This window comes from Anomaloglossus baeobatrachus, chromosome 1, assembly GCF_048569485.1.
Source record: "Anomaloglossus baeobatrachus isolate aAnoBae1 chromosome 1, aAnoBae1.hap1, whole genome shotgun sequence".
Classification (NCBI taxonomy): Eukaryota; Metazoa; Chordata; class Amphibia; order Anura; family Aromobatidae; genus Anomaloglossus; species Anomaloglossus baeobatrachus.
Window position 1 is genome coordinate 869695882 of NC_134353.1, and position 24463 is coordinate 869720344.

The 24463-nt window shown below is 45.1% G+C and overlaps 1 protein-coding gene across 1 annotated transcript in view; it reads right to left on the reverse strand.

The window, feature by feature from the left end:
* Window positions 1-431: 431 nt before the first annotated feature.
* The window catches only part of RGS7BP (regulator of G protein signaling 7 binding protein), a 196075-nt gene continuing 172043 nt past the window's right edge, over window positions 432-24463 (reverse strand). Inside the window, exons 4-6 of the mRNA XM_075326232.1 lie at window positions 18895-19039; window positions 5908-5978; window positions 432-1338 (exon numbers count right to left, since the gene is read on the reverse strand). Coding sequence (XP_075182347.1) covers window positions 1247-1338; window positions 5908-5978; window positions 18895-19039 — 308 coding nt within the window. The 3' untranslated portion in view covers window positions 432-1246. The remainder of the gene's footprint in view (window positions 1339-5907; window positions 5979-18894; window positions 19040-24463) is intronic.

Below are 24463 nucleotides of genomic sequence, written 5' to 3' on the forward strand. Positions count from 1 at the left end.
TCTGTAATACACTATCCCTACTCCAGAAGCTTGACCTACACTAAATGCAGCTAAGAGCAGTTGAGCATGCTGTTGGTGATCAGGCCAGTATTGGTCTGGCCCCTACTGAGCTTGGCACGGCACAGGTTACAAAAAGCAGGAATCCCGTGTGTGTGTGTTGTAAACAGTAAAGCAGCTAGTCTCCACCCACTAGCTCAAAAACCACTAAAAATGTGAGCTAGATTCTGCAAATGTGAAAACTGGTAAAAAGTTCTGGACATATGTCACATAATGGCCAGAAAGAGTGTTATTCCTCATGTACTCTGACCTCACAGCATATTCTGAAAACTCATGAAAAAACTAGTGTGTTTTATGTAGTACCAGTCAATGTCATCCATTCGTTTGTAGAGGACGTGACAATAGAAGAGTGACACAAATGATAATATCACACATTTAACTAAAAAAAATTTATTAACAATGTAAAATGTATATTTCAGTCTCAGCTAACTCTGGCATGCCCTATCAGATTTAACACTATGTCAATATGCAGACACCATGCTTCAACTTCCTATAGTAACAATATATGGTAAATTGTCTTTCTAGGTCATGAGGATATATCCGGGAACTGAATACACTATTTTAATATATATGTATAACATCTTCAAAATTGTGAAAATCACACCATTCGATTGAAAGGAAAAAATACTGATGATCATCATCAAGATTACAATATATGTACAAGCCATAAATACTTCATTTTCATCCTCTAGTTAGCAGGGTAGAAACTTGGCTGAGGTTCTGGACAAAATCCTGATGCTTTGTGGAAGACTAGGTATGACTGAGACAAGAGAAAAGAACTAAAAATACAAAGTACAGTTATTGGCCTTGATACATCAATATTCGCATAATGATTGCTGTCACTAGGATCCATAGTGATCTCCACTGTGATGCCGATGGAATGGTTTTTCCTATAGCACAATACTAGGACATCAAAGCGTTTTGCATATTTATTGTATGCCATGAACATCGGAGTGTTCATAAAGTCTGTTATAACATATCCAGCCAGTCACTGATGGCATCGTCACGCTTGCCGCTTCCTCCACCGGTCCAGTCATGGCGTTCCTCTCCAGACTATACAAGTTTTGAAACAAGGCAGTTTAGGCAACACTGAATACATAATGAAATAACCAACCTCAATACGATATATGACGGCAAAGGTCAAACTATAACGTATCAGCAGAAAGAATGGCTTTTCTATATTTTTTTTTTAACTGGAGATGAGACAACACAATCCAAAGAATCTTCTCTTTCTTCTTCTGACGAGTGGATAAGGTGTCAAGTTGAGGAGGCTACTGTCGTCTGTGCAGGAAAAACAGAATAATTATTAATATTTATTTATAGAGCACCATTAAGTCCATGATGCTGTTCATGGGAAGGGGTTACATACAAAATACATATACAGTGGAACCTTGCATTACGAGCATAATTCATTCTGGGAGTGTGCTCGTAATACAAGTTACTCATATAGCAAGGTAGAGTTTCCCATAGGAAATAATTGAAATTCAGACAATTCGTTCCACAATTTGTAGCAATGTCCCATCCTGGTCCCCTATTGTGCCATTTCACACAAACACACATATTATTCTGACCTATCCTCCGTTCCCCGAAGACATGTGGACCCGGTAACGTTCGCGCCGGATTCAGAGGCTGCCGCTGTCAGTGCTTCAGCAGCAGACGTCATACACATGAGCCGCTTGCCTCTGATTGGCCAGCTCGCTGATGTCATACGCATGAGCCGCTTGCTTCTGATTGGCCAGCGCGGTGCCTTTGGGAGGTGTGCAGAGAGCTCAGCGGCGGCTGACATGAAGGAAAGACAGCAGCAGTCCATGCACCGGCTGCGATTGTTACCGGATCCATGTGCCTGCGGACCACAAGAGCGGGTCACAGCGTGGTGAAAGTATGGAACCAGAAGTGTGTGCGGTGAGTACTTGCTCATACAACAAAGCTTTGCTCGCAAACAGAGTTACAAATTTGCAGCAAGCTTTGCTCGTAGAGCAAAATGCTTGCACACCGGGTTGCTCATAATCCGAGGTTCTACTGTACAAGTTACAATAGATAGACAGAGGGGAGAGGGCCCTGCCCTTGCGGGCTTACATTCCATAGGATAATGGTGGAGTAGATGGACTAGTGAGGCGGAAGCTCCGGCACTGGTGAGGTGGCGGGGTCATTGCAGATCTTTCTGCTACACACTTAAGGAGCCACACTTGATGGAGACAGCAATTGTATCAATCATTCATTTCCACATACATTGCCTTAGGTTATGTCCACACTGAGTGATCCACTTCAAAATCCATGCCAAATAACTCAGTGTGAACATATTCTTAGTGATAAAGATTTTTGTGATGCACCGCTTCCCCCGCCCACCGGCAGTCCCTGCGTCTGTGATTGGCTGCAGTAAAAAAAAAAGCCGCAAGCGGTTCCTCTTCTTTTGATACACAGCCAAGATAAGCGCATGGCTGGGGCTGCAGCCTGTAGCCGTTTGTGCTGGGTATCATAATATGAGGGGGACCATACTCCAATTTATTTATTATTTTTACACCAACATAGACACACAGACAGCGTCTCTGATTGAAGGCAGTCAGACACGCTGTCATACAGGTGGGGATACATCTGACTACAACCAGAGACGCAGGGACTGCCAGTGAGCGAGGGAAGCAGTGCATATGCATAAGGTTAATGACCGGCCCTGAAAGTAGCGTCAGATCCACGGGCGACTGGTAAGTATAAAGTACCCGCTCTAATCCCCCAATTTCTTCTACCGCCATTTTTAAGCTCCTAAATCGGGTCACCATAGATTTATATGGGGACCAGCATCCAGGCCAGATATCTGAGATCAATTCTGGGCCCAAACTGGGGTTGTTTTTGAACCCAATTTGACTCGCCGATATTGGCAAGTCCACCCATCACTAATTATGGATTCAATTTATCAAAACAATTACATCAGAATTCAAGTAACACGTCTGTCCGAAGGCGGGGAGACAGAAGCTGTTGCTGATTGGACACGATGCTCAAGTGATGTCACAACGTCATGTTAGGCCCAGGACCGCTGGGACAATGCTGGCCATGGAGGGAAGTATAGGCTTATTTATTTTACCTGGGGGAAACGTGGAATCAGAACGGGCAGTTCTAGTAGTAGCTAACCCTTTAAATATTGAGATGTACAAGGTCAAAAAGAAATAAGGAGTTTTGGCTTTATAAATGTAATTAAGAAACAAGAAAAAGATAAAAAAAAAATGAACAAAAAAATAAATAAATCGCTGCATCCTTAAGCCTTATTCAGATGCTTATTTTTTACTTACAGATATTATCCTTGCTTTTCATTGAAACAACGCATACCCATAATAGTCTCTGCAAAAAAACTCGGACATGTGAACAGCAGCAAACTGTGTGTCTTCCTCCCCCCAAAAATAAGAGACATATCTGTTTTTGATCCAAGACACAGATCAAATCCCCCATACAAGGTTATGAGTCCGTGAAAATTCCAAATAGCACAAGCAATTATATGCTGTCCGTTTATAACATGATAACGGATAGGGAAACCTTTGCTTTTTTTTTTTTATTATTTTGCATAAAGAAAATCACTGATGGTAAAAGCGGACCAAAGACGGATGAAAATTTGATCCAATATACTGATGAAAACAAGCTTGTTTTTTTTCATGTACAAGAAAATTCACTGACGTCTGAATGAGGTCTTCATTTTCCACAGTAGATGTAGAAACTTGGCACTCAAGATAAATGTGAATAGTGGTCTTTTATTGAGAAGAACTGGTAGGACCAGCACAAGCACTGACGTTTCAGTCAAAGACCTTCATCAGTATGCGTGCGGGGGGTCCTCAGAAGATATACAGTCATATGAAAAAGTTTGGGCACCCCTATTAATATTAACCTTTTTTCTTTATAACAATTTGGGTTTTTGCAACAGCTATTTCAGTTGCATATATCTAATAACTGATGGACTGAGTAATATTTCTGGATTGAAATGAGGTTTATTGTACTAACAGAAAATGTGCAATCCGCATTTAACCAAAATTTCACCAATGCAAAAGTATGGGCACCTCAACATAAAAGTGACATTAATATTTTCTAGATCCTCCTTTTGCAAAAATAACAGCCTCTAGTCGCTTCCTGTAGCTTTTAATGAGTTCCTGGATCCTGGATGAAGGTATATTTGACCATTCCTGTTTACAAAACAATTCCAGTTGAGTTAAGTTTGATGGTCACCAAGCATGGATAGCACGCTTCAAATCATCCCACAGATGTTCAATGATATTCAGGTCTGGGGACTGGGATGGCCATTCCAGAACATTGTAATTGTTCCTCTGCATGAATGCTTGAGTAGATTTGGAGCGGTGTTTTGGATCATTGTCTTGCTGAAATATCCATCCCCTGCGTAACTTCAACTTCGTCACTGATTCTTGCACATTATTGTCAAGAATCTGCTGATACTGAGTTGAATCCATGCGACCCTCGGCAAGGGCCACACAGCCCCAAAGCATCATGGAACCTCCATCAAATTTTACTGTGGGTAGCCAGTGCTTTTCTTGGAATGCCGTGTTTTTTTTTCCTCCATGCATAACGCCTTTTTGTATGACCAAACAACTCAATCTTTGTTTCATCATTCCACAGGACCTTCTTCCAAAATGTAACTGTCTTGTCAAAGTGTGCTTTTGCATACCTCAGGTGACTCTGTTTGTGGCATGCTTGCAGAAATGGCTGCTTTCGCATCACTCTCCCATACAGCTTCTCCTTGTGCAAAGTGCGCTGTATTGTTGACCAATGCACATTGACACCATCTGCAGCAAGATGATGCTGCAGGTCTTTGGAGGTGGTCTGTGGATTGTCCTTGACTGTTCTCACCATCCTTCTTCTCTGCCTTTCTGATATTTTTCTTGGCCTGCCACTTCTGGGCTTAATAAGAACGGTACCTGTGTTCTTCCATTTCCTTACTATGTTCCTCACAGTGGAAACTGACAGTTTAAATCTCTGAGACAACTTTTTGTATGCTTCCCCTAAACAACTATGTTGAATAATCTTTGTTTTCAGATCATTTGAGAGTTGTTTTGAGGAGCCCATGATGCCACTCTTCATAGGAGATTCAAATAGGAGAACAACTTGCAAGTGGCCACCTTAAATACCTTTTCTTATGATTGGATACACCTGCCTATGAAGTTCAAAGCTCAATGAGGTTACAACACCAATTTAGTGCTTTAGTAAGTCAGTAAAAAATAGTTAGGAGTGTTCAAATCAAGAAATTGATAAGGGTGCCCATACTTTTGCACCGGTCAAATTTTGTTTAAATGTGAATTGCGCATTTTCTGTTAGTACAATAAACCTCATTTCAATCCAGAAATATTACTCAGTCCATCAGTTATTAGATATATGAAACTGAAATACCTGTTGCAAAATCCCAAATTGTTACAAAGAAAAAAGGTTAACATTAATAGGGGTGCCCAAACTTTTTCATATGACTGTAGCAACTTGGCAACTGGCGTAGTCTGGTATGACGCGGTGTTTACCGCTGTCTATTGCCACATAGACAGCGGTAAACACTGCGTCATACCAGACTACACCAGTTGCCAAGTTGCTATACCTTCTGAGGACTCCCTGCACGCACACTGATGAAGGTCTTTGACCGAAACGTCTGTGCTTGTGCTGGTCCTACGAGTTCTTCTCAATAAAAGACCACTATTCACATTGATCTTGAGTGCCAAGTTTCTACATCTACTAGAGACGATTTTGGACCCTACTTGAGCACCACCCCAGAAGTGCCGTGTGTATCAACTCACTTCATTTTTCACAGGGCGGTTACATTTCCATAGGATGATCAAGAAATAGTTGTGTGCAGAAACTAGATTCAGATGCACTTACCTTGGTTTTTTAATGGCAAAGGCATGGTCTCCCTGAGTTTGCTTAAGAGATTTTTCATTTCCCTCATGTCTCTAAAAAGAAAAAGTATCACACTCAGTGCAGAAAAGTCCTGAAAGAGACTCATTTTCCTAACCCAGATTTCAGTCACTTATACACAATCATATTCCACTACAGGTGTGCAAAATGGGTTTCATTTTATTTTTGCACATACTAATCCTGATACATTACATTGTAAACAACTTTGCGACTTTTTGCTGTAAAAAAGCACAAACAGGTAAAAACAAAGAGCATCTTTCATTTTCAGCAAAATTCATCAACCCATGTGTGCCATTTTGAAGAATGTTGAATAAAAAAAAAATCCCCATCATATACAGCAGCTCTCAACAATCAAGCTAAAGTTGGGAAAATAAGTATTTGATACACTGCTGATTTTGCAAGATTTCCCACCTACAAAGAATGGAGAGGTCTGTAATTTTTTTTTTTTTTAATTATAAATTTTTATTAAAGTTTAGTAATAACAGACATGTGCGCAAGACTAATACTAAGTAATAACAGACAAGACGTACAATGAATAGACGGGAAGGGTGGGTTGATGGAGGAGAGGCCGGGGAAAAAGGTGGGGGAAAAGTTGGAAGATAAATGTAAGTTCAGTAAACCTTAACCCTATAGGTCCTCATCAGCTGCAAAGTAATCCCAGGGCGCCCAAACCGCCAATAAACGGTCCATTGAGGCATTTAGTAGCACGGTGAGGTGTTCCATCCTCCTGACATCTAGTATTCTACTCTTGAGGTTCTGGAGGGACGGAGCCCTCGTCTGTCTCCAACAACGTGCAATCAGGCACTGGGCCGCTGTAAAGATGTGAAGCAGTAACTTGGAGGCCAATTTGCCCATGCCCCTCACCCTCAGTCCCAAAAGGTATAATTAGTGGATCGAGGTCTACCACTACATACAAGACCTCGTTTATCAGGACTTTAACTTGCTCCCAGAAGGGTACAATTTTCGGGCAGGACCACAAGATGTGTGGCAGGGTCCCCGTGCTCCCCCCCACACCTCCAACAAGAAGCGGGGATAGAAGGGTCCAGCCCATGAAGGAAGTCCGGTGTGTGGTACCAAAACATCAAAATTTTGTAAATATTTTCCTTGTACAAAGTGCATATAGATGTCCTGGAACCACCCCTCCAAATCGCGGACGACTCCCGGGGCGAAATCCATCTACCCAGGGAGGGCTCCCATTTCCGCATATAAGGAAAAACCCCATCAGACCCACCCTGCGGATCAGAGATCAGTCTATATATTTCAGAGATCAAGCCCTTGGTATGCGCGACCCTCCTACAGAGCTTCTCAAATTCCGTAGGTATAGAGGCACCCGCCCGACCATACAGAGTGCTGGCCATGTCTCTGACCTGCAAATACTGATAGAACTCGCGTTAGTAAGGGAAAAATTGGTTTTAAGAAAATCAAAAAAGAGTGGATCTGCATTGTGTTCCCGTCAATAATATCTGCAAATCTAAACAAGCCGGCCTTAAGCCAGGGGTGCACCATAGCAGATTCTAGACTTCTCGGGAGCATTGGTTGGTATATGAAGGACACCAAGGGAGAGCAGGGAGACGTTAGGGCGAATCTACGTGTGCTGGAGAGCCATAAATCCCTAGTAAACTGCATGGGGCCTAAGAGATGAGGGAAGGAGTCACACTGAGCTGGTCGCCATAAGAGAGAGTTGGGGTGCATTGGCCAGAGTTTCTCTATTTCAGTCCACTTGTTATAGGCCCAAAGGGAAACCCAACTGGGGATCCTCCTTAGGTGAGTAGCCCAGTAGTACCTAATGACATCCGGGACGGACAACCCCCCAGGCCTGTGCGCCGTCAGGACCGCCCTGGCCACCCTATGTCGCTCATTGCACCAAATGAACTGTATGATAGCTGCCTGAAGAGTTTTCAACTCCTTCAACGGTATCTTAATCAGGAGGGTTTCGAAAAAATATAATAATTTAGGTAATAGACTCATTTTCACCGCTGCCATCCGACCCATCCAGGAGAGGGGAAGAGGTGACCACTTGTTCAGGAGAGCCCTCAATTCTCTAAAGAGAGGAGGAAAGTTAGATTTATAGAGTGTATCATAAGAAGAAGTCAAGTTAACCCCCAAATATTTAACTGTGTCCGTCTTCCATCTAAACTTAAAGTTCAAACGCAAGTGGTCCAACACCTTGGGGGCAAGGTTCAATGGCATGGCCTCTGTTTTGCTGGAGTTAACTTTGTAACCCGATAAACTCCCACACTCCTTCAAGGTACGCATTAGGTTCGGAAGAGACACATGAGGTTGGTGAGCGTTAAGAGGACGAGGTCTGTAATTTTTATCGTAGGTACACTTCACTACATGGTTGGGACGGTGTTCTTGGGGATGTGCTCATACTTCTTCTTCGTCCAAACATGGCGAGTGGAGTTGATGCCAAAAAGTTCTATTATGGTTTTATCTGACCAGATGACCTTAGACCTTGTCCTTAGACAGTTCTATGGTCTTGGACATAGAGAAGTTGGAGTGTGATTGAGTGTGTGGACAGGTGTCCTTTATACACGTAACGAGTTCAAACACTCGTAATTAATACAGGTAATGAGTGCAGAGTAGGAGGGAAATAAAAAATAACAGGTCTGTGAGAGCCAGAATTCTTGCTGATTGGGTCGGTGATCATATACTTACTGTATTTCATGTATTAAAATGCAAAGTAATGATTTAAAAATCATACAATGTGATTTTCTGGATTTTTTTTTTATTCTGTCTGTTACAGTTGAAGTGTACCTACGATAAAAATTACAGCAAGGTCCGTGGAGCCTCTGTTAGGAGTCTCAACACAGAAACCAGCCAGATATCCCTCCGGGAAGGGCCCAGCCAAGGGGTGACTCTTTTTAGGAGACCACCATAACCACCTACTAGGCATTGCTCCCACCCAGCCAGAATCCTACTCCACACTGATGAGGGGCAATACCCCGAAACAGCTGTCTGTGGATGGATACCTGGCCTTGGTATTTCCCTTGTCATATCTTTAAACTTGTCAAAAAGTTGGATATTGACTAAAAGGGCCACTTAATATGGTGGTTATGGTGGTCTCCTAAAAAGAGTCACCCCTTGGCTGGGCCCTTCCCGGAGGGATATCTGGCTGGTATTGAGACTCCTAACAGAGGCTCCACGGACCTTTTTGATTTGCATATTTCCTAGGGGGCAATGTACCTAGGATTTCACTGTCTTGAGCGCCCTCACTGGCTGCCGGCAGTGTTTTCTCTGGCTGGTCTCCCCGAGATCAGTGATTGTTTTGATAAAAATTACAGACCTCTCCATTCTTTATCGGTGGGAAAACTTGCAAAATCGGCAGAATATCAAATACGTATTTTCCCCACTGTATACAGCAAACCCTACTAAATTTAGCCATACAGCCGCAATAGCTTTTGGTGAAGGTTCAATCGGTGTACAGCTATACTTCCCAACCTTCCCAATAATTTTCTTATAAGTTACTCTTGTTTGTTGACTTGTAGTATTACGCATGTGGTCAAAATTGTTGGTACCCCTCGTTTAATGAAAGAAAAACCCACAATGGTTACAGAAATAGCTTGAATCTGACAAAAGTAATAAATAAAAAATCTATGAAAATGAACAAATGAAAATCAGACATTGCTTTTCACCCATGTTGCCACAAAATTAAAAAAAAAATTAAAAAACTCATGAAACAGGCCTGGACAGAAATGATGTTACCCCTGAAAATAATGTGACAAAAGGTTCAAGGGAAATCAAGGTGTGTCCACTAATTAGCATCACAGGTGTCTACTGTCTACAATCTTGTAATCAGTCAGTGGACCTGCATATAGGGCTACAGATACTCACTGTGCTGTTTGGTGACATGGTGTGTACCACACTCAACATGGACCAGAGGAAGCGAAGGAAAGAGTTGTCTCAGGAATTTAGAAAATTATAGACAAGCATCTTAAAGGTAAAGGTTATAAGATCATCGCCAAGCAGCTTGATGTTCCTGTAACTACAGTTGCAGATATTACTCAGAAATGTACTCTAGCCAACCTCCCTGGACAGCAGGAGGAAAATTGATGACATATCAATGAGACGATAATATGAATGGTAACAAAAGAGCCCAGAAAAACTTCTAAAGAGATTAAAGGTGAACTTCAGGCTCAAGGAACATCAGTGTCAAATCGCATCATCCATTGTTGTTTGAACCAAAGTGGAGATGACCAAGGAAGACACCATTGTTGAAAAAAATAAAAAAATCATAAAAAAGCCAGACTGGAATTTGCCAAACTACACGTTGACAAGCCATAAAGCTTCTGGGAGAATGTCCTATGGACAGAAGAGACAAAAATGTAACTTTTTGGCAAGGCACATCAGCTCTATGTTCACAGACAGAAAAATGAAGCATATCAAGAAAATTACACTGTCCCTACTGTGAAACATGGAGGAGGCTCTGTTATGTTCTGGGGCTGCTTTGCTGCATCTGGCACAGGCTGTCTTGAATCTGTGCAGGGTACAATGAAATCTCAAGACTATCAAGGGATTCTAGAGAGAAATGTGCTGCGCAGTGTCAGAAAGCTTGGTCTCAGTCGCAGGTCATGGGTCTTGCAACAGGATAATTGAACTATTCTGAAGTGGCTTCTATGAGCCCTGACGTAAATCCTACTGAGTATCTTTGGAAAGAGCTGAAACATGCCGTCTGGAAAAGGCAACCTTCAATCACAAGACAACTGGAACAGTTTGCTCTTGAGGAGTGGCCAAAATACCTGTCGAGAGGAGCAGAAGTCTCATTGACAGTTACAGAAATCATTTGATTGCAGTGATTGCCTCAAAAGGTTGTGCAACAAAATATTAAGTTAAGGAGGAGGAGGAGGAGGAAATCATTTCTGTCCAGGCTGATTTTATGAGTTTTATTTATTTATCTATTTTTTTTAAATGCTGTGGAAGCAGAAAAGCAGCAATGTCTGACTTTCATGTGTTCATTTTCATAGTTTTTTTTATTTATCATTACTTTTGTCAGATTCAAGTTATTTCTGCGACCCGCTGTGGGTTTTTCTTTCATTAAATGAGAGGAACCCACAATTTTGACCACGTGTGTAGTGCAGTTTTTGGTGCCATGTTCTACAAAATGACATGATTCATAAATTTGGGGAAGAGTAAAAAAATTGTCTTTTTTTCTTGAACTGGTTTTGCAACAGTTTGGGGCTAAAAGTCACACGTTTTGCAAATTGCCGCAAAATACTGGCATACGCAAAAATACACCAAGGGGGAACTGGTGTGAAATGGCATCAAATTTTGCACATTTTTAAAAAAACTTTGAAATAATGAATCAGGCGAAACCGCAAAGCGGAAAAAATAATCAATCACATACAGTAGCAAAAGGCACAATTAGGATAAAGAATTGGGTGCAAACAAAAAAAAAAAAGGCAAAAAATGCGTGATTTCTTTTTTTCAAGATGTCCTGTTTTTAAGTGTGTTTTTCGTATTTCTTTAATAAATCAATAAAGCTCTTTTTTATTTGGAAATTTGGACATTAAGTGCTGGATAAGATTACTGTTTTTTTTCATACTGTATGTGTTCTATCATCCTGCCAACTGGGAGTCAGTGTCCGTGCATATCTTGAGAGTTCAAAGATTTTTTCAATATCTCTCTAAAAGGGAATCTGTCAGCAGGTTTCTGCTACTTCATCTGACAGCAACATAATGTAGGTAAAGAGATTCTGAATCCAATGGTGTATAACAGATTACTGGCTGCAGCCTTTCTCACATAATCAAAGAATTTAGATCCAGGAAAACACCAAAGCTGAATGAGCTTCCCCACCCACACTGTGATGTGTCAATCACAGCAGGGGGCCGTCTTGGACTGATGGTCGGGTGAGATTCTAGTCCTATAATGCTAATCACAAGGTAATAAAACCCTTTACAGTAGCACAAATGTTTTCGTTTTTAACCCTTACAGCATGCTGTCCTTAGCTTACGTACAAAAACCTGCTGACAGATTCCCTTTAAGTACAAAGGATCAGAAATGTTGATACTCAAGATACCTGATCCTTCTTTTCCCTGATATCTGGGGGTGAGAAATGCCCTATAAACAGTACATGGTGAACAATGGGAGCCAGCATCTCAGTGAGAGTCAATAAAAGTGAGGACCTTGTGTGGATTACGTCTGACCTGCAGGGGTGTTTTTGGGGTTAATAAATTGGAGCTGAGGGTGTTTTTTTCATATTTTATTTCAGATAAAGGATTTTTTTGGTGTCTGTGTTTATTTCTTACAGGATTAGTAATGGGGGGGTCTCATAGATCTAGGGCTTAGTGGCAGCTGTGAGCTGTCATTAACTCCTTATATTACCCCGATTGCCACCGCATCAGGACAATTGGGATGAGCTGGGTAAGTGCCAGAATTGTCGCATCTAAAGGATGCTGCAATTCTGGGTGGCTGAAGGCTGCTATATTTTTAGGCTGAGCGGACCCAATAACCATGGGCCTCCTCAGCATGAGAATACCAGCCCCCAGGTAATGGCTTTATTATGGTTGGGAATCAAAATTAGGAAGGACTGCACGCTTTTGTTATTTAAATAAAGCTGCATAGGATCCCTTCTATTTTGAACCACTGCCAGGATAAGCACACGACTGGGGGCTGCAGCTTGAAGCCGTATACTTTATCTGCGTTGGGCATCACAATATATTGAGACCCTATGCCATTTTTTAAATTTATTTATTTTTACACCACTATAGGGATGCAGACATGTGTGATTCCAATCAATCACAGACGCAGTCACACAGGGTGGGGGTGCGGTCTGACTTTAACCAATCACATACGCTGGGACTGACGGTGGGCGAGGGAAGCAGTAAATAGATGAGAGTTAATGAGCGGACCCGGAAGCAGTGTTATAGCCGAAGGGAAGGTTGGCAAGTATAATTGTCCTGCTTTATTCCTTATTGTCTATCTTTTATTTACTTATTTATTTTTTTATCATTATCTGGGTGGCTGAGCCCGAACAACTAACACGGACTTCGCTGAGAAGTCCATGTTCGGGGTCAGTGCACGGACCCCGAACGTTACAGTTCAGGTTCGCCCATCACTATTCGCTATCATTTCCAGTCTCAATTTCTTCCTGTATCACTGAAGAATTCTGTGTATTCTTTATAACTTTCTTTCATCTGTTCTGGCTGTTTTCTTCCCGTTGGCGTCTTTCTGCATTCCCACTCTTGGCTGAAACTCTTGTTGTAGGTCTTTTATTTTTTGGTATGCCGTCCTGGTCCTGCCCCTCAGATGTTCGTTTTCTATCTCTTGTGAGATAGTGGGTCCATTGATATGTGACGGACGGTACGTATCTCCCAGAATGCGTACAGAAACATATTAGAGCCCTAGATAGTGGTCAGTCCAGTGACCTCCAGGCCGGGTTATGCAGGTGGCTCATGTCCACAGTTCTCATTTAAAAGCTCTTTGTAAAGGCCTGGGTGGGGCAGAGTTGCTTTGTAAGCTGCAGAGCAAGAAGCTGAGAGGAGTTCAGACCCGTGTGGTGTGATAACACAGGTCTGTGGGGCTCCCTGAAAAGCAGTACGGGGTACAGTAAGACCGTCTTCTAAGGCAGCGGGTACCTGTGCGACGTGGTAACCTATGGACTGTATATAGCCTGGATGTATCCTGAAGGACGTATTTTCCTGTGCAACAGCGGTAAATAAACTTATGTTGATTGGACTTTCTGGGTCACTGCCTCTTTGTCGTCCTGGGGGACCCCCACCCCGCTACATTATGGTGGAGAATGCGGGCATTGAGACTTGAGGCATACCCCACCGCTGCATGTCAATAATCAAGCCTGCTACGCTACAGTATAAACCCGCTGACAACATGGAGGAGCTTCTGCGGCAGCTGGTAGTCACTCAGCAGAAACAACAGGAGCAACTGGGTCTGTTCCAGCATCAACTGAGTCTGTTCCAACAGCACCACCAGGAATCCCAGCAGCAGCACCAGGAATCCCAGCGGCAGCATCAGGAAACCCAGCGACAACAACAGGAGGCGAACACATTTCTACAGCAGCAGGTTGCGACCCTGCGTGAGACAGCGCCAGCAACTGCCTCCGACCAACGGGTACCCCGGGACAGGGTTCGCTCTGCCCTACGGAAGCTAAGCCCGGAGGATGACGTGGAGGTCTTCCTTACGGTATTTGAGCGCACAGCAGAGCGGGAAAAACTGCCGGCGGATCAGTGGGCGGAAGTGGTGGCTCCGTTCCTGATTGGGGACGCCCAGAAAGCCTGCTTTGACCTCAGCCGGGAGGATGCCTTGGACTACGAGAAACTGAAAGGTGAGGTCCTTGCCCGTCTGGGGGTCAATACCTACGTGCGGGCTCAGCGGGTATTTGCCTGGACCTATGTGGAGACCTGTCCGGCCAGGTCTCAGGCATATGACCTACTTCAATTGGTAAAAAAGTGGCTGCAGCCGGAGATGTTGTCTCCAGCCCAGATGGTGGAACGGGTGGTGGTCGACCGGTTGGTGCGGACTCTGCCGGTCGCTATACAACGCTGGGTGGGGCAAGGGGACCCGGGTAACCTGGACCAGGTGGTGAGTCTAATTGAGCGTTATACCGCCACCCAGGACTTTATACGAGACTCTGCCCCAGGGCGTCAGGCCCGGCGGCCACAGGACCGGGGCCGAGAGACACGTACGGCGCAGGTGAACCCCAGAAACCAAACCCACATTGAGGGGGTAACCCGCACTGAGAGTGGCAAAAGACTAGTCCCCCCAAGAATGGTAACAAAAACTGGTGGGGCCACCGCTATGAAGTGCTGGAGATGTCAAGGGCCCGGCCATATCGCAGCTTATTGCCCTTTGATTACGGAGGCCATGGATTGTGACTACACCCGCCGAATGTCTATGTATGCTAATACGGTGTGTGCTGCACACCTTTTTCTTGAACCTCCTCTCTGTCCTGTGTATATAAATGGACATCGGGCAGAGGCCCTGTTGGACTCGGGCAGTATAGTGACCCTCGTACATGGGTCGCTGGTATCGGGGTTGGAGTCCACGAAGAGGGAGGTTGGGATTGTATGTATACATGGAGAGCTCCGCAAATATCCAACAGCAGAGGTAGGCCTCTCCACTCCGTGTGGAGATGTGACACATGTAGTAGGAGTGGTGAAAACTCTACCATACGGGGTAGTGCTGGGCAGGGATTTTCCGTTGTTCTGGTGCTTGTGGGAGAGAAATGGCACATCTTCCCAAGCAAGAATGGGTTCGGGTGCAGAGCCCGACGATCCCGAGGCGGGAATACCTGCTGTAGGGATCACCGACCTTGGGACAGGGGGAGAACCTGACCGGGGTCCCCTAGAAGTATTGGCAGGAGACAGCGAAGAGACCGTAGCGATCCCGGAGCTGGACACGTCCCGGGAGGCCTTCGGGACGGCACAGCTGAGGGATCCTACCCTCTCCCAAGCGTGGGGTAACGTAAAAGAGGTGAATGGGGTGGCCCAACAACCAGGGGCAGAAGCTGTCTTTCCCCGCATGGCGGTTTATAATGATTTACTCTACCGAATAGACAAAATCAGGGAAGAGATAGTAGAACAATTGGTAGTGCCCCAATCCCACCGTCGGGTAGTGCTTAACATGGCTCACACACACCCCCTGGGGGGGCACTTAGGGGTTAGCAAGACACAAGAGCGTATTTTACAGAGGTTCTTTTGGCCGGGAGTGTACGCAGAGGTACGGAAGTTCTGTGAAACCTGCCCGGACTGCCAGTTGACTTCGCCCATTGCAAGTTTCCGGAGTCCATTGGTGCCTCTCCCTATTATAGAGGAACCTTTTGAACGAATTGCAATGGATCTGGTAGGACCCCTGGTAAAATCCGCGCGCGGTCACCAACACATATTGGTGGTTGTGGATTATGCCACACGCTATCCCGAGGCCATTCCGGTGCGCCATACCTCCGCTAAGCTTATTGCTCGGGAATTATTCGCCATGTTTTGTCGTCTTGGGCTACCAAAGGAGATCCTTACTGACCAGGGGACTCCGTTTATGTCCAAGGTGACAAAAGAATTATGTAAACTGTTGAAAATAAAGCACCTGCACACATCGGTGTACCATCCACAAACCGATGGGCTGGTAGAGCGGTGTAACAAAACCCTTAAGTCCATGCTTAAAAAGGTGGTTGCCAAGGACGGGAGGGACTGGGACATGCTGTTGCCCTATCTTATGTTTGCGCTCCGAGAAGTATCGCAGGCGTCCACGGGGTTTTCACCATTCGAGTTGCTCTATGGCAGACACCCTAGGGGCTTGCTGGACGTAGCCAAGGAAACATGGGAACAGGAGCCCACCCCATATAAAAGTGTGATTGAACATGTGGCCCTAATGCAGGACCGCATTACAGCGGTTTTGCCTATCGTAAAAGAACATATGACAAGGGCACAAGGGGCACAAAGGCGCACTTATAACACACGAGCCACCCTCAGATCTTTTAATGTAGGGGATCGGGTCTTGGTTTTGGTGCCCACTGCCGAGAGTAAACTGCTGGCCAAATGGCAGGGGCCGTATGAGGTTCGGGAAAAGGTGGGGGAGGTGAACTACCGAATATATCAGCCGGGGAGGAGGAAGCCGGAACAAGTGTATCATGTTAACTTGCTTAAAGCCTGGAAAGACCGCGACTGTATGGTGACGGGAGTAACACCGGTGGGGGCATGTGAGGGTCCTGTAGTGCCGCTCATCCTGGGACCCGAAGGGGGGGTACACCTAGGCGACACCCTCACTAAAACGCAGCGTCGTGAAGTTCGGAAGTTGGTACAGCAGAACTCGGATGTGTTTTCCGAGTTACCCGGCCGTACTTCGGTTATCCAACATGACATTGTCACCGAGCCTCGGGTAAAGGTGCGTATGAAACCGTACCGGGTGCCCGAGGCCCGGAGACAAGCCATTGCAGCAGAGGTGAAACAGATGCTTACTCTAGGGGTGATTGAGAAGTCAAAGAGTGACTGGGCTAGTCCCATTGTGCTGATTCCAAAACCCGACGGGTCGCTACGTTTCTGCAATGATTTCAGGAGATTGAATGAGGTTTCCAAGTTCGACCTTTACCCTATGCCCCGGGTGGACGAACTTATTGAACGGTTGGGAAAGACTCAATATTTCACGACGCTTGACCTCACCAAAGGCTATTGGCAGGTGCCACTGACAGAGTTGGCCAATTAAAAGACGGCCTTTATTACACCAGAGGGGCTCTATCACTATGTTGTCTTGCCTTTCGGTTTACATGGAGCCCCGGCTACTTTCCAAAGACTGATGGACATAGTGTTGGAGCCCCATCAGAAGTACGCATCCGCCTATCTAGATGACATCATCATCTTCAGTACCGATTGGCAGACCCACTTGTCCCAGGTCCAGGCCGTCGTTAACTCCCTGCGGGCGGCAGGATTGACCGCAAACCCAAAAAAATGTGCAATCGGTCTGGAGGAAGCCCGCTATTTGGGGTACGTGATTGGCCGCGGGGTGATCAAACCTCAAGTAAATAAAATAGAGGCCATCCAAAAGTGGCCCAGACCAGTGTCCACTAAACAGGTGAGGGCGTTCCTCGGCATTGTTGGGTATTACCGGCGGTTTATACCGGACTTCGCCGGGAGAACAGCGGCTTTGACTGACCTGTTGAAGGGTAAGAAGGCGGCTATGGTACGCTGGACCCCTCAGGCTGAGGAAGCGTTTCGGTCCATGAAGACTGCCTTGTGTGGTCAACCGGTCCTCATTAGCCCCGATTTCGGTAACACCTTCTTGGTGCAAACAGATGCCTCCGAGGTGGGTCTGGGGGCCGTACTCTCGCAAGAGGTGAACGGAACTGAGCACCCGGTTACCTATCTGAGCCGGAAGCTTACCCCGGCGGAAAAGAATTATAGCGTAGTGGAGAAGGAGTGCTTGGCTATTAAATGGGCCTTGGAGTCCCTGCGCTATTATTTGCTCGGGCGACAGTTTCGGTTGGTAACGGACCACGCGCCCCTTGTCTGGATGAGAAATGCGAAGGAACGGAATGCCCGGGTCACCCGCTGGTTCCTGTCCCTTCAGAATTTCAGTTTTACGGTGGAACATCGGGCCGGTTCATCCCAGGGCAATGCCGATGCCCTGTCACGGGCGGCCTGTTTGGGAGCGTCCGTTCATCCCCTCGGGTTTGAACGGAGGGGGGGGTATGTGAGATAGTGGGTCCATTGATATGTGACGGACGGTACGTATCTCCCAGAATGCGTACAGAAACATATTATAGCCCTAGATAGTGGTCAGTCCAGTGACCTCCAGGCCGGGTTATGCAGGTGGCTCATGTCCACAGTTCTCATTTAAAAGCTCTTTGTAAAGGCCTGGGTGGGGCAGAGTTGCTTTGTAAGCTGCAGAGCAAGAAGCTGAGAGGAGTTCAGACCCGTGTGGTGTGATAACACAGGTCTGTGGGGCTCCCTGAAAAGCAGTACGGGGTACAGTAAGACCGTCTTCTAAGGCAGCGGGTACCTGTGTGACGTGGTAACCTATGGACTGTATATAGCCTGGATGTATCCTGAAGGACGTATTTTCCTGTGCAACAGCGGTAAATAAACTTATGTTGATTGGACTTTCTGGGTAACTGCCTCTTTGTCGTCCTGGGGGACCCCCACCCCGCTACACTCTGTACATAGCTTTTGGTAATAAAATTCTTTGTTCCAATGGCTTTCTTTAGTCTTTGTCTGCATCCTGCTTGGTACCTTTTGCCATTTTTCTTCCTTCAATGATCTTTAGTGTCTCTTCCATTAACTATGGCTACGTGGGTCTCTTCTGCCTCTTGTTTATTGTCTTTCTGGATTGTTCAGTAATATTAGTTCTTATATGGATTACAATGGATTTCTGTGGTGGACGTATGCCTAGGCATCCATTCAATTGTGACCGCTCTCGGGCAAATACCTCTGCGTCTCACAACAGACAGAAATACCGTTCATCCCTAGCCAGTGTTCATACAGGATTCTGATGGATTTGTACTGAATTTACCTTTCTGTGTTCTCAATGTCTGTGGAAACCTGCCAACAGTACTGGACATCCACTGGTGATGAAGACGTATCTTCTAGGATAGGAACTTCCGAGCTCTCATCTGTTTTGTAGTCAATGATCTTTGGACCCGCACACTGCTCTTTTCCTTTAAGAGAAGAACACACAGGAAAGCTTAGGCTTAATATAAAATGTTTAGTATGTTACAAGTCATATTTTGTGTTTCTCAGAATTTTACAGCCTAAAACCCATTAACAAAAACAATTTCTAATTTAAAAGATTTATAAATGTTACCTATGTGCAGTTTTCATTGTCCTTATATACTGCTCTGTACAGCCTCCTTTACCCCCCACATACAATCTCTTGCCCGCTCCTGCCGCTTGCACCTCAAGAACATCTCTAGAATCCGCCCCTATCTCACAATGGAAACGACAAAAATCCTCAACAGCCTACCATCCATAGATTCTGTCAGTTGCTTGATCTGTTTACTATCAACATTGCGTGCAGCAGCCATCACAGCCTCCCAGACACTGATCCGAGAGGTGTACTGTTTTCCCTCCCTGTATATCTTTCATTTTATGAGGGACCACAGGTTCTCTATGGGGTTCAGATCAGGTGAACAAGGTGGCCATGTCATTATTTTTTCATCTTTTAGACATTTACTGGCCAGCCATACTGTGGAGTAGTTGGATGCATGTGATGGAGCATTGCCCTGCATGAAAATCATGTTTTTCTTGAACGATACCGACTTCTTCCTGTACCACTGCTTGAAGAAGTAGTCTTCCAGAAACTGGCAGTATGTAGGGAGTTGAGCTTCACTCCATCCTCAACCCGAAAAGGTCCCACAAGTTCATCTTTGATGATACCAGCCCATACCAGTACCCCACCTCCACCCTGCTGGCATCTGATTCGGGGTGGAGCTCTCTGCCCTTTACTGATCCAGCCTCTGGCCCATCCATCTGGCCCATCCAGAGTCACTCTCATTTCATCAGTCCATAAAACCTTTGAAAAATCAGTCTTAAGATATTTCTTGGCCCAGTCTTGATGTTTTATCTTATGTTTCTTTTGATCATTTTTCAGCCTTCCTTACCTTGGCCATGTCCCTGAGTATGGCACACCTTGTGCTTTTTGATACTCCAGTAACATTGCAGCTCTGAAATATGGCCAAACTGGTGGAAAATGGCATCTTGTCAGCTTCATGCTTGATTTTCCTCAATTCATGGGCAGTTATATTGCGCCTTTTTTGCCCAACATGCTTCGTGCGACCCTGTTGGCTATTTGCCATGAAACGCTTGATTGTTCAGTGATCATGCTTTAAAAGTTTGGCAATTTCAAGACTGCTGCATCCCTCTGCAAGACATTTCACAATTTTGGACTTTTCAGAGCCTGTCAAATCTCTCTTCTGACCCATTTTGCCAAAGAAAAGGAAGTTCCCTAATAGTTAAGCACAGCTTATATAGGGTGTTGATGTCATTACACCGCACCCCTCCTCATTACAGACATGCACATCACCTGATTTACTTAATTTATACTTGGCTCTCAAGCCTATACAGCTTGGAGTAGGACAACATATATAAAAATTATCATGTGATCAAAATACTCATGTATATTGTGTACATCAGTTATGAGCCCTTCAGATAAATTAAACTATATAATTGTATAATGAATATACAGCACATTTCTGTTTCTCATACGCAGCGTGCTGTCAGTGAATCGAAATATCCCTGTTTACACACTGAGGCTGAAACCTACCAAAGACCTAATTATATTCTGTCTACCAAAGACTTATAGGGCACTTAAGCACCTGAATATAAAAATCTGTATATAAAAGTAAGGCTGTGAAAAATGCAATGGAAACAAACTGTCAGTGGTGTGACCTCCTTACCAACGCATTTCTAACTCTCTGGTTCTTTCTCATGGTTTAAATCGTTGTACGCTTACATGTGAGCTCAGCTCAGTTATCAGCTGCAGTGCTGTTGATGTGACGGACAATAACAGACACTGAAATCAGAGATGGACACTAAAGCTCTATACAAGGAGATTAAGGCACAGTATTTTATTTACCATATTTTTCGTTTTATAAGACGCACTGGATTATAAGACGCATTTCAAATTTAGAGCAGGAAAACAGGAAAAAAAAATTTAATGTTGAAACGAGGGTCCGTCTTATAATCCTAGTGTGCCTTATAATAGCTCACTAGGGGGGAGCAGCAGTGGTGGAGCGGCTCAGGAAGGTCACAGGAGGCATGGTCAGCGATGCTGTGGCCTCGGAGGAGGGAGTGTCGTGGCTCAGGAGGGTCATTGGACGGAGGGTTAGCGATGTGGTGGGCTCGGAGGTGGGTGTGTCACAGCTCAGGAGGGTCAGTGGATGGAGGGTTAGCGATGCTGTGGCCTCGGAGGAGGGAGTGTCGTGGCTCAGGAGGGTCATTGGACGGAGGGTTAGCGATGTGGTGGGCTCGGAGGTGGGTGTGTCACAGCTCAGGAGGGTCAGTGGATGGAGGGTTAGCGATGCTGTGGCCTCGGAGGAGGGAGTGTCGTGGCTCAGGAGGGTCATTGGACGGAGGGTTAGCGATGTGGTGGGCTCGGAGGTGGGTGTGTCACAGCTCAGGAGGGTCAGTGGATGGAGGGTTAGCGATGCTGTGGCCTCGGAGGAGGGAGTGTCGTGGCTCAGGAGGGTCAGTGGACGGAGGGTTAGCGATGTGGTGGGCTCGGAGGTGGGTGTGTCACAGCTCAGGAGGGTCAGTGGATGGAGGGTTAGCGATGCGGTGGGCTTGGAGGTGGGCGTGTGTCACAGCTCAGGAGGGTCAGTGGATGGAGGGTTGGCAATACTGTGGGCTTGTCGGTGTCGTGGCGGATGCCATTGAACTGCCGTCAGTTGACGTGATGAATTTCAAGAAAATGGCCGCAGAGGTAGTGCATGTGCAGACTGGCTTGTGCGGCCATTTTCTTTAAGTCCATCGTGTCAACCGCTGGCAATTCAATGGAAACCACAGCCCATTGGCAGATCAATGGCTCCCGCAGTATTGCCTCCGTCGTGTCACCCGTCTGAGCCGCTCCATTGCAGTGACACCTCAACTTCCGAGCCCTCAGTATTGCCCACCCTGACTCCTGTGACCCTGTTCCACCACCGCCACCTCGGTAAACAATATCCGGATTATAAGACACACCCCCATTTTTCCCTCAGTTTTGGGGGAAAAATGTGTGTCTTATAATCCAAAAAATACAGTATTTTTTTTTAAACAAACTAAACCCAGAGAAATGCATGCATGCTGCAATTGTAATGCGAGACTCTTCTTTCGCACCCATTCAAGTTTATGGGGCGAGAGAAAAATTGCACTGCACTCGCGGTACACCGGTGTACCACGCGTGCAGGGCGAGAATCGCAATAGCTGGCTGCGGAGGAGAGAGGGAGAAAAATCCTTCCCTCCCCTCATCCGTGCCGGTCCTCCCATCCTGAGTGCTGACCCGCCCCCCGCAGCTGAGGTTCGCTTGCACAGTCGGACCTCAGACGCAGGGGTACTAGCATGACACTCGGCTACTGCTGTGCTGCCAGCGCGATCCGAGTGTCATGCGAGCCCCGTGGGGCCCCGACCTAACACTGAAGCTGGCCAGATTGAGAGCTAACCATGCACTACAACAATCGTGCCGGTTTCAAAAAGGTGCTGAACAAGGCAAAGAGCCATAAACAATACAAATAAAAAAATCACTCCATTCATAAAGGTAGTCTGCCAGCAAGTTTTCGCTGTGTAATTTGACAGTAACATGAACTAGGGGCAGAGACCCTGATTCCAACAATGTATCACTTAGCATACTGGGTGCGGCAGATGTGATAGAGTCACAGAATTCTCTGCTGCAGATCTAGCAGAGCTCAACTCTTGAGCTGTATATAAAGGCCCTGTCACACACAGAGATAAATCTGCGGCAGATCTGTGGTAGATCTGTGGTTGCAGTGAAATTGTGGACAATCAGTGCCAGGTTTGTGGCTGTGGACAAATGGAACAATATGTCCATGATTTCACTGCAACCACAGATCTGCCAAAGATTTATCTCTGTGTGTGACGGGGCCTTAACTCTGCTCACACCATAGCTTTCTGTGTACACCAGCTGGGAGTGCAGCTGGACCAGGAGGCAGGCACCCAGCTGTCCTGTAGTTATAGTCTACTGATGATAAAACACTGATTGTATTGAAACAGCAAAACACAGCCCAGTAAGTGACACATCACTGTAATGAGGGACTCTACCTCTACATTATGGTGCTCTGAGATTACATAGCAAAAACCTGCTGACAAAATTCCCTTTAATAGTAAGTAATTTACAAAGTAACTTGTTTTATGACATTTTACTGACTTACATTTTTCACTAAATCTATATGTGTACTAGGGGTTAGACTTCACAAATCATGAGTTTGGGGCTCTAAAAAGTCCTTTTTGTGAATTGAGCAGATATGCTTGTCCCATAGAAGTGAATCAAGTAATGGTCACACATGCATAATACAGCTATAACCACTATGGTGACTGGAAGATCTGTGTGGGTCCCAATCTTCAGATCTGCAGAAATTAAACATTTATGACTTACCCTGTGTATTAAAAGGGTGTCTGGAGAATCCTGACAGTGCACACACTGCGAGCTGTAAAGATTTACAAGTGTGCAGTCATATAGAGTGACTTACAGACTTGTGTACTAAGCCTGGACAACCCCTTAAGGCTATGTGTCCACGGTAGAATGTACCTGCGGATTTTTCTGCCTGAAAATCCGCGACTTTTGCGGCAAATCCGCACCCGCGGATTTTTTTTTTTTTTCCCCATTCAAAACCAAAAATCCGCACCAAATCTTCACCAAACAATTGACATGCTGCAGATTTTTCCGGATCAAAATCCGCGGCAAATCCGCAGCGGAAAAATCCGCAGCATGGACACAGCATTTCCAAAATGCCATTGAAATGGCTTGGAAGTGCCGCTGCTGCAGATTTTCGGGAAATCCGCGGCAAATCCGCGGCAAAATCCGCGCAAAATCCGCAGCGTGGGCACATAGCCTTAAGTAGGAAAACCTCTTATATAAATCAGTGTTAGAACACTACTGGAATAAAAAGGTAAGTAATGGACGCTCAGTCCCATTCTCTATACTTGATGGGCATGCTGTCCTTTTTCAAGCTCAGTCATAAGAAATTAAGGCTATGTGCGCACTTTGCGTCGAGGTAGTTGCATTTCTAACTGCATCCTCTGGCAGAAATTGTCTTTGTCAAATTTGGGTTTGACTACAAAAACGCTATAAATACGCTTGCGTTTTTACCGCGATTTACATGCTTTTACACTGGTAAAATCAAATGCGTTTTGACTATAAATACAATGCTAAATAAAGTTTAAACATACAAACACTATAAAAAAAAGGAAAAAAATGATAAAAAAATATCATGATTAAAATCATACATATTATTTTATTAAAATGATAACTGTGAGCTAATATTTATGCATAAAATTACATTTATTTATTGATTTTCATAAATTTATTTGTCGGACTATGTGTGTGTGTGTAAAGGGACAAATCATGGCATTAATATTTTGTCAAAAACGCA